Below are 11,182 nucleotides of genomic sequence, written 5' to 3'. Positions count from 1 at the left end.
CAGTACGCCCCGCGTACTCCGAGGCTCCAGCCTCCTATAAATAGGATGCGAGGCTGCCGAGTTCTTTTGCTATTTTTCTCTCTTCTCTCTCCCGTTTTGCGTCGATTTGCGTGCCAGAAGTACCCCGAAGCCCCGGTAATATTCCCGCACCCCGAAGCAAGTTTCGAACCCCGAAGATCCCGAGAAGTGCGATTTCCGAGCCGAAGCTCTGTCTGCGAGAAGTTCGATTTTTGTAGAGATCTTCCAGATCTGCTGAGGATTACTACTTCTACAAGTCGTAGTGCTATCCGATCATCTTTTGGTCAAGTGAGTGTGTAGTTACTTTCTTCTAATGCATAATTATGAAGTATTTTATACGAAATACGTGTTATGTGTATAATTTGTTGTGATGTACGTGAATGTATATTCACTCTCTTCAATCTCATAGATCTGATTTGTTTTCTATAAAATACGTGTTATGTGGGTATACCTCATCTGTTATGTGAAATATGTATTGGATGAAAATGCTATACAGGTTTTAAACTATGTATAAAAATATATATTTTTATCTACTAATATGTTGGGTAGAACATGGGTAGATAGTTGGTGTGTAATAAACAGATGAGAGGCCTCGATGTTGTTGTTGTTGACCTAGTTATTCAGCGGAGTATGGATAATGACCACAGACTCCTTCTAGACAGTCTCGTGGAACGCTAGCAGGTTCATAACCTGTAGGTGTTGTAAACGATGTGTTCACCGGTGTACTCTATCCCCCTCATGGTTGCTTTTAGGATATCTATTGTTGAGGAAACCCCTTAGCAGTAATGTCCGTCCCGATGAAAATCCTAGATTAGGTCCCTTGAGATAGATGTTGTTTTAGGGACGTAAAGTGAGGATAAAGGGAATGGGTAATCGGGATAGTGATTGGTTGGTGAAATTAAATATAATTTATTTATTGTGGGTTGAAAACCCTATATGCTCACCAGGCTTCCAAGCCTAACCCACTCAGTTTTATTTGTATTACAGGAAGTGGCGCAAGGGCGTAAGATGGATGAATCATCGAGTTGTTTTGTTTACAAGTCTGTATATGTATATATTTGTTGAATGACTTGTAATGTTATCGTTTATGCTTTATGGTCTGTATCGGAACATGACACTCCGGGTTTTAATTATATAATGAAAATGCATTTCTTGATGAAATGCTTTGATAAATATTATTTTATCATGTTTTGTTTTAGGAACAAAGTAGATTATAACCCGCGTTAAACGCGGGGAACACATAATAATTAAAAAAAAAAAAGAAAATTTATGGGAAATAGATGAAAAAAACATAAACTTTTAAGTAAAATCTTGCATATAATTATGGTGAGAATAAATGCAATACAGAAAAATACAACTTTGAATACTTATACTATGATTTTATTTTGTTACGATATGCAAACAATGTATATTTATACAAATAAAATTTAAATTTCATTTAGAAAATAAAAGTAAGTGAAATAGCATATATGATAAAAATATTAATTTTCGTGTGCGTGTGTGTGTGTGTGTGTATATATATATATATATATATATATATATATATATATATATATATATATATATATATATATATATGCTTTATTTCGAATAATAATGTACATATAATTAATTTACAAAATCAAATGATGAACGAAGGAAAAAGAAAAAAAAATACTCATTAAATCAAAACAATTCAATAACTTGAAATTGTCATAAATAACATGAATATCATCACGTTCAGACCAAGTAGCAACCCAATAAAATTTTAAAAACAACCAAAAGAACATAAACAGACAGTTAAAAGTGTGACACACAAAATATTAAAAACAAAATGTCTGTAAAAGATGAAATGTAAAAGTGCGACACACAAAATATTAGTCCAATTTTTCCATCTTTGGGATCTTCAAGGTAGCAGGAACAGCGCCACCTTTTGAAGATGACCACTCCAAAGAGTCAATGTTGGCCTCAATCTCAATATGATGCTTCCCCGTACTGGATGATGGTGTTGAAGCTTCAAGATCAACAACATCAAGATTGTCATTATGCACAAAATCAAAATATGAAAAACATAACATATTTGCACAAATTCATGAAAATGAATGAAAAATATATTAAAAAGAGGGCATAGGGTTTGACTATGGAAATATATATGAGACAGTTTCCCACCTTATTTGGCTTGTTCATAGGAGTACCATTATCATTTAGAATATGGTGTTCATGATTTGGTGATCATTTAAAAAACATCAGCAAGAACCCTTTCAAAAGTTATAAAAATACATATTTTTCTACCACATATAAAAAGCATTTAGAATACATTTTTTATGCAAAAATACATAAAATTTGAAGCAATAATATAAAATTTTGACAATTTAAATAATAAAGTTTGTAGAAACATGACACGATTAATAATAAGAAGAAATCAACATACTTAGTTGATTATTAAAATTAATAGAGCTATATAAAAAGTAATATTGAGTGAAAGGATTGGGAACTAAAATCACCACATATTTGAAGCAATTTGAATACCATTTTCAGGAAAAAAAAAATACATTCAATTTGAAGTAATAACATAAGAATTTGACAATCTAAATAATAAAGTTTGTAGAAAGACGACACATTTATCTTCAAAGAAATCGACATACACATGGTCGATTAAATAATAAAGTTTGTAGAAACAGTACCTGCTGGTCTATTAAAATCATGTCTAGGCTCCCGACCATATTATGATTGTTCTTATTGGTCTACTTCCAAAGCAAGAGGACTTTAACACGTAGGTTCCAAGACCCTTTGGATGCATCAATTTTAGAAACCTTATCAAATACGACCTGATCCGCATTTCTTAGTTGCCATGGAATACTATTATTATTATTATCTGAAATGAAAGTAAATAATTAATTAGAGAGAAAATTGATTTGGAATAAAAAATTGTAGACCCTATATTGACAGGGAAATATAAATTTGGTTAATGTTGATATGACATAAATATTTTGGAATGTAATATCATTTCCTAATTTCAAACATGTCTTATGTATTGTATGATATCGAAAATAAGATCAATATAACATGTCAAATATAATTACAAAAATAGATAAAATCATACCTAATTTAAGATAATAATTACGATATAAAAAACTGTAAAAAAATATAATAAATATATAAAATTTGAATAAATATGAAATATAATTACAAAAATAGATTACAACACAAATATGCATATAATACTTTCCAAATAAAATTTTATACAAGTTAAATTTCCATCAAGCATTTGATTAGTTAATAAAGTCTTATTTCATTTTTTTAGAAGGGCATATTACAGACCATTATACTATCAACATTTTACTTGAAAAGCCATTATGAATTTTTTTACATAAACTATGTTGCATAATGGCGTTTTAGCTAAAAGGTTGATAAAAGTAATGGCTTTTATGTAATTTTCCCTTTTTAAAATCCCAAAAAAGAAAAAGAAAAAAACCTGCTCAAGCCGTTGATGGAAAACATCCATGTAGAGTCATCCTAAGAACCCACACCTACAAATAATAATTATGATTATTACCAATTTATGCAAAAATGTTATACTTCATATAAATTCTAAAAAAAACACTTGGTTGCATAGGAAAAAGATGAAACTATATTGCATAAATGTGAATTTAAATCTACAATAAAAAAAAGAAAAGAATTCACATACCTGAAACCTAGTCCAAGTGTTGTACTACTCTCTCTAGCAACAAAGACACCTACATCATTACATGTTAATATCTCAATTAGATACTAAAAATGTTGATAACAAGGTTTTAGAATAGGGTATTTAAGTCGTTTATACAAATTGCCATTTGGGAATAAAAAAAATTATGGATTTTGAGAGCTTACTCACTGGGGATAATAATTGTTGCCAGGACTATAGGTTCCCAAGAAGCTACCATACGGATTTTAGTATTTGCAATGAAAGCACCTGGATTTTGAACCTCTACTTTGTTGAAATAAATTAATTAATTAATTAAAAATGAAAAAAAAAAACATTTGACAAAAAAACTATAGGAGTATAAAGATTTAGGTCAAAGAGTCAAACCTCCTGTCTGTGGGATAAACTGGTACCTGAAAATTAGTTCCACAAATTAATTCATCTATAAACATTTTAAATAAAATATAAGTACTATATACCTTTATATCCAATGAGTTGTTAAAGAAAATCGAATTAAAGTAGCTCAACATGATTCCAAGATTCATCCAAGCAAAATCGAAATTTTCATTTTGAGAGATTTTAAAACGGGTAACTCTGAACGACTACCCACACCAGATAGGATCCACACCAAATGGATATGCATCATGATATTTGATTAAACCAATTGTATATGCATCATTGTTGATGGAAAGTGGAAACAAAAAAAATGATTGTTTAGTGACAGCTGGCAATACTTTTTTCTTTTTCTTTTTTTGGTAAAGAAAATGAAATAATAAATATACATACACGTGGGGTCACGACATCTATATGCGGATGCACCAAATATATGATAATGAACAGAAAAGAATCTGTTGTAAATTAGACCACAGTAGATGGAAAAAAATGACATCAAAAGAAGTACATAACGACCACCAAATAACATCTCCATGAAGCTCCCAAGTTTCTGCCAGAAATAAAATATATATATATATATATATATATATATATATATATATATATATATATAATTTTAACAAGAGTATTGTGAATCATATGCATAATTAAAATGAAAAGAAATACATAAGTTGATAAGGTATATGATTTATTAGGTACCATATGTATGAGCACCATGTGGTTTCTTGAAAGCTAAGAGTTATTTCACTTGAAAACTCTGAATCCCTCCATGAATGTATAGTGTCTGGATAATAGAACAAAATAAAATCAATTTAACAAAAAAGAAAGATATAGAATGTGTTTCTGAAACTTAAAACTACCTTCTTGTTTGCGATATATATCATCAGAGCAAATTCGGTGCATTAGCAGGGTTTCATTGTCTTCTTCATCAACAACAAACAAGCCCAATTCTTCAGATCTCTGTTGTAAAAAATGAGGGTACAAATGTCTTTAAAAGTTGAAAAGTATAAAAAGCTGGAAATTTTTCAGAATAGTCAACAGTGACATGACCAGTCCCTTGATCATCCCATTTTCCATCATCTTTGATTCAATACACCTTCACACGCTGTTATTTATAAAGTTTAACAGATGGGGTAAAGCACATTTCGAAGATATTTTATATTATTAATTATAAAAAAGGTAAAAAAAATCTACAGAAAATAAAAAGAAGACAACATCTAGAAAAAAGTTGAATAGTATCATTAACAGGCTCTTATTCTAGACCAATTAATTCACAAAGACATCAAGAGTGACTAATTAATGACATAACTGAGAGCTATAAAAACTAAAATGCATATTAAAACTAACTCATTAAAGTTTTGCTGATTTCTGATGTCAAGCTAGGTAAGCTACAATCTTTTTAAAAGATAACTTCTTTTATACAAGATAACTTCTTTTATAGAAGCTATTACAATCAGTTTTATGAATGTATGTAGACTCAAGTTACTTATTACAAAAATTACCATCAACAGTTGCTTTGGTCCTTTGCATTTGTATTTCATATTTTGGTTACATGAAACATACCTCTTTATAGGTCACATTTTGACCTCCAATTTCTATTATTTTATAAGAATGGTTTTTTCGGTTTTTCATATTTAGTTGCTTGTATATACTTTGAAAATGCTACCGAATTATGACATTGTACTTTCAAAATACAATATTTTAATAAGTTAACTTAAAATAAAAACAAAACAAAATGCTAAAATTAAAAATGCTCTAAAGAAAGTTTGTGGTTTATCAATGTACCTTGCTATTTTTTTGCATTTTATAGCATCAAAACCATCTGCAACAGATAAATAAACAAAAATGAATTCATTTATTTGCAATTTTAGTTGTAACGTTAAAAGACATCCATAAACCATAAATGAGAAATATGAAAATGACAATTATTAACATGACATTCCAGTGGGCCACAAAACTCTTTGAAAACACTATATACCATTAAAATGCACATATAGATTGAAAATTTTAAATTGAAACCAAGTTACTATATTAACCCTTGTTACATTTGAAACTATTTATACCTGGATTCAATGGAGTATAGTTTGAAGCAAACTCATTCATACTAATTGTGTAGATGTATTTTTCCATATGTTTAGGGGATTCTGGAGAGGTTTAGACACTCTGCAATTACAACAATAACATAATATAAGACAATCATCAATAATATTCATGATACCACATATTTTAAGCCATGACACATATCATAATTCATACCTTGAACCTAAATGAGCAACACATCATAATTCAATTCTACATGTTGCCTCTAACTTTCATACAACTCTTCATACCCATCTCAGATATCTCAAAACATAAATACTTAGACCTGTAGCAAGCCAGCATACAAAGATATTAGTAAGTTATACAAAAATTTAATCATAATTATTACGGGAAATTTGGAAGTAAAAGGAAAACACCATTTTTTTTAGTTATTAAGTTTATTCTAGATAAACGATGTTGCCAAGATATTTAAAAAAATGATGGCACATTTGGAAAGAAAAAAATATATGATGCCAAATGTGTAAAAAGTTAGGGCTTAAGGAGGAAAGCCTCATTTCTGTTGACTATATCTGTTAGTCTATCTGTCTTGATCAAGTCAAAGAGAAATTCAAATGTATAGCTTATTGGAGTAAGTCATCTCCCCATCAGCGGGCCTTACCTTCGATTTTCGAACCAAAACCTTAGCAGTAAATAGCAATGCACTTTCATTTATTAGTGTAACATAGAATCTTACTTTCATTTGTAACTATTACAAGTGGGAGTGGGTTTTACATCAGATTACCATGGAGCACAATAAACTTGTTGGGTTTGCTCAAAAGCTTGAGAAATCTATAGTCTGAAATTGTAAGAAACCAAAAGATTAATGAGAAATACAAAGCTAAAAATACCATTTTCTATGGGTTTATTGATATTTATCTGAAGCACACACATATTTAGATGCAACACGTCTAATTGATGTAACTGACGATTAAAGGAGATGACAGGACCATATCTTATCCAATATTGTTTCACTGGTGGGGTAAACATGGATCAGAACCTGTCCTCCTTCACAGTTCACACAACCAACAATCCACAGGACCAAACTTGAAAACATGTATAATTGCAGATAGAAAATTAAGAAGAAAAAAAAAAAGCGAGAAATTGAACCTTTTCTTCACTGCAGACAGAAAAACCTAATTATGCCAAAAAAATTCTATACCACACCCATAATCCAAACCCATAACAAAAAAAGACTTGATTATCATATTTTACACTTGCAACCTATATCGAATAATGGAAATAAAATTGAAAAGAGGAGATGTACTGGTTTTATGAGATCAAATCAAGAAGGGCAGAATTAAAACTGAAATCAGCTTTTGGTGAAGGACATATCGCCACATCTTTCTGCAGCCTAACTATAGGACAAGGTCCTCTCCGATTGAAAATCATAACATTTGTGAGTTGTCTGTGTTTGTGATTTTCAAACCAGAACAAAATAGGTGTGTAAATCTTATTCTATGTCAATTTTGATCCCATGAGGTTGGCGTTTAAGGGTTTGGAGATTTGGGAGGAAAAGGTAATAATTTATGGAAAAATCAAGAAATCAACATGCGAGATTGGGAGATTTTCCGATTTAAAATTCTAAATTGTAGAAAAAATAGGAAGACAACAAAGAATAATCCATACCTTGACATTGGTTCAATTTTCGATTCAGGGCTTGAACCTTACGGGTTTCTAAAGCAAAAAATCAAAATGAAAGACCATAATTCGATTTACGTCTGAAAAGCATAATTTGGTAGAATACCTGAGATTATGAGATGACGAACATGTGAAATGGGAAGGGGAAATCCAACTAAAACAATCAACCATCTTCTTCATTTTCTTCGTTAAACAATTCTTTCCTCCACCCCCTAAAACCTGCAATCAAGCGACGTGCAAAATATGTGAACATTTGAATGGGTCATCAATAAGAAGAAAGAAAAACGTTGAAGGTGAGAGGCAGAATCTTAAAACCTGAAGAATTTTAGTAGATTGCGAGAGTTGATGAGAGTGTGAGAGAAATAAAATAAAGGATATGGTGAGGGGCTGCAGATGGCGGATGGTGGATGGTGGCGATGTTGACGGTGGATGTTCATAGAGAGGACATAGGGGTACGACTATATACAAAGACTTACTTTCGATTTTTCCATATCCAACCTGAATATTTCATTCGTGCTTCTATTTATCAAATCTAGCCCTTGATCTTTCATTCTTTGTTATTCATATAGATAATATAAGGATGTGGCTAACACCCCGTTCCCGAGTTGTAGCAAAGAAAATAAGAGAAGAGAAAAGAAAGTAAGGAGAGAAAAGAAGAGAAGAGAAAGGAAAAGAAATTTGTCTTTTGTGTTCCCGAGTTGGAGAGAAATGGAAGGAAAGTTAAACATTTTGTTCTTTCTCTCCAAATCCTTCCAAATCGGAAGGAAAGTTAGGAGGGAAAGTGATCCCTCCATTTCCTTCCACTACCCTCCTTTAATGAAACTCGGGAACACCAATTTCTCTTACTTTCCTCTCACTTCCACCCATTTCTCTTCTTTTCTCTCCTTAAATTGAACTCGGGAACAGGGTGTAAGCGAAACAGACGATCAGGAATTCAAATCACAACTTTTCCAAGGAAAAAATATATTTTATTTTCCTGGATGATGCAGTTAACGGCGATTGATTAGTGTTGATTATGATGTAGCAAATAATCTAAAGGTAGAAAATTAAGGATTGAAATACAATCAATGGTCTTGATTTCTTCAATTTATAATTAAAGGTTCTCTTTTAATAATATTTAGAGATTCCGCAACACTTTTAAATCAAAATGATTTACTCTGAAATTATTTTAAAAAACATAAATGAAATCGGTCTTTTCTGACCGTGATTTTGGGGATGTCACAACTCCATCTTCTCAAAAGCTGGCATCGGTACCTGTCTACTGATAACCTGAGAATACAAGTTATTTTGAAAGAGAGTATCAACATTAAAGTTGGTGAGTTCATAAGTATTTAGTGTCTATGTTTGTATCAAAATGTTTGAACCGTTGTTTGAAGTACGAGTTTGTAAACGTTTGTAGCAAAAGTGTGTGAATGTTTGTAAGTGTTTGTAAAAGTTTGTAACTCCTATAAAATCATATATTTTCTACTAAAAGTAGCCTTTTACCAAGGCACAAGTGTTTTGTATGTTTATTTCTTGTAAAAGTGTGTAATTTTCCCAACGGTAACTATCATTATCAAAATATAGTTTGTACATTAATATTTAAGTGAAATGATCACCAAAAAAATGTAAAGGGTAAATTAATGTAGTATTGTAGTGTTGTATTATACTAACTATTGTTGTACTAACTACCTTAAACCGGATTTATATCAAGGTATTATGTGATTAATTGTACCATACTATCGACTGGAAAACACGACAATGTAAGTCGTCAAAAGGTATGACATTTGGCACCCGAAGACCTGCAGGTCCCGTTATAGCTAACAACAAGGTGTATGATAGTCAATCCAATATAGATCTATACGCAAACTCACGCTCTCCCTCCAGGAGATTCTGGTTACAACTCGGGCCATGACAATGAAGGCATGCTCCGATACAATGGATCACATTTATGTTAAAGTATACTTATGTAATGTATTGTTTCTCATCATAGTATCGTTGTACATGTTCTCATCATAGTATCGTTGTATATGTTCTCATCATAGTATAGGTGTATATGTTCTCATCATAGTATAGTTGTATATGTTCTCATCCTAGTATTGTTGTATATGTTCTCATAGTAATAAGTAATGACTCAGGAATGAACTGACTCTTGTATGCTTCACTGAACTAGAAGTCGTAAGTAGTATAACCCTAAACTATACCTATTATAGTTTATTAGTAGACTTGTTGTAAGACTGAATGTACTGAACTGAGATAAAAGTCTTTATATCTATACATATATACATCATATATAACTAAGGATTCAACGACACTCGGACAAACAACCGGGTACTTTAAGACCACAACCAAACAAGGACAGGAGGTAAAGTGGGTTATCTCTCCTAAGTCCTTCAAACCTTATTTATATAACTATATATGTAATAGACATGGTTTTAACAATATATAAGTTTGAAAAGTGTACAAGAAAGGTTTAGTATACAAAAGTGAATTTTATAAAGAGTTTGGCATGTAAAATAGTTTGATAAACAGTTTGAAGTCATTTGTTTGGTAAAACAGTTTAAAGTATGAAAAATCCATTTGTATGCTAGTTATTAATCACATGTGATTGATCTAATAACTAGCATGGTTCAACTTGTATCCCCCCATAAAGCATTTAAAAACATTTAAAAGCATTTCAAAGGTTAATTAAGGGGTATGAACTCACCTGTAGTGAGTGGTTTGTTCGGAAGTGTCGGACAAGGTGCTAGGTGTCAAGTGAAGACTTGAACACACACAATGGTCCTAGTTAACATATAATAAACATATATGTATCTAATTAGTCAATTAACAACTAATTAATCAAGTTAAGACACCCTAGGACATGTAAACACTTTGATTCAAGTGCTATAGGTACCTAAGGCATGAGTTCACGGTAATGGGAGAGATTATGGCCCAAACTCCAAAAGTTTGGCCGTGAACTCTTTATTAGGGTGCATTGGGTGGGTTTGCTACTTCAAGAACCGAGACGGTACTTCATTTCCTTCGTTCATTTAAAGAATAAACACTAAAAACACTCAAACGGACTTTTAAATTGGCTAACAATTATTATAAATGTAATTGAATTTTAATTGAAGTGATTGACTTTAGAGTTTGTCCGAATGAAAATTTCGGGTTGTCACGTCATCCTCCCGTTAAAGGGAATTTCGTTCCGAAATTAAGTTTAAGCAAATACAATAGTTACAAATAACTAAGCAAAGAGATGAGGATATTTCAATTTCATTTGATCATCGCGCTCCCATGTGAATTACGGTCCTCGCTTGGCGTTCCAATGAACCTTCACTATTGGGATGTAGCTTTGCTTCGTCTGCTTGACCTCACGGTCCATGATCTCTACAGGTTCTTCTACGAAGTTGAGGCTCTCGTTGATCTCGA

At 31.5% G+C, this 11,182-nt stretch overlaps 1 protein-coding gene across 13 annotated transcripts; it reads right to left on the bottom strand.

Moving 5' to 3' along the window:
* Positions 1-1,678: 1,678 nt before the first annotated feature.
* On the bottom strand, positions 1,679-8,315 carry LOC145015324 (uncharacterized). 13 transcript variants are annotated; one of them, XM_078973784.1, is made up of 17 exons: positions 8,105-8,308; positions 7,896-8,008; positions 7,778-7,825; positions 7,041-7,156; positions 6,846-6,947; positions 6,329-6,437; positions 6,136-6,235; positions 5,858-5,894; positions 5,123-5,177; positions 4,933-5,032; positions 4,772-4,856; positions 4,067-4,092; positions 3,872-3,964; positions 3,686-3,734; positions 3,473-3,527; positions 2,682-2,872; positions 1,679-2,011 (listed from the first exon to the last, which is right to left on the bottom strand). In XM_078973784.1, exons 9-15 carry the CDS (start codon positions 5,150-5,152, stop codon positions 3,509-3,511), a joined length of 402 nt encoding a protein of 133 aa, XP_078829910.1. In that variant the 5' UTR covers positions 5,153-5,177; positions 5,858-5,894; positions 6,136-6,235; positions 6,329-6,437; positions 6,846-6,947; positions 7,041-7,156; positions 7,778-7,825; positions 7,896-8,008; positions 8,105-8,308; the 3' UTR covers positions 1,679-2,011; positions 2,682-2,872; positions 3,473-3,508. The 13 variants fall into 13 exon arrangements, with proteins under 13 accessions (XP_078829910.1, XP_078829907.1, XP_078829909.1 ...); XM_078973781.1 differs by having other exon boundaries at positions 6,894-6,947; XM_078973783.1 differs by lacking the exon at positions 7,041-7,156.
* Between the last annotated feature and the right edge of the window lie 2,867 nt (positions 8,316-11,182).

The sequence above is a fragment of the Lactuca saligna genome, chromosome 9 (genome assembly GCF_052625555.1).
Source record: "Lactuca saligna cultivar CGN05327 chromosome 9, ASM5262555v1, whole genome shotgun sequence".
Classification (NCBI taxonomy): domain Eukaryota; kingdom Viridiplantae; phylum Streptophyta; class Magnoliopsida; order Asterales; family Asteraceae; genus Lactuca; species Lactuca saligna.
Note: the sequence above shows the minus strand (reverse complement) of the source record. Positions and strands in the feature narration are given on the sequence as shown.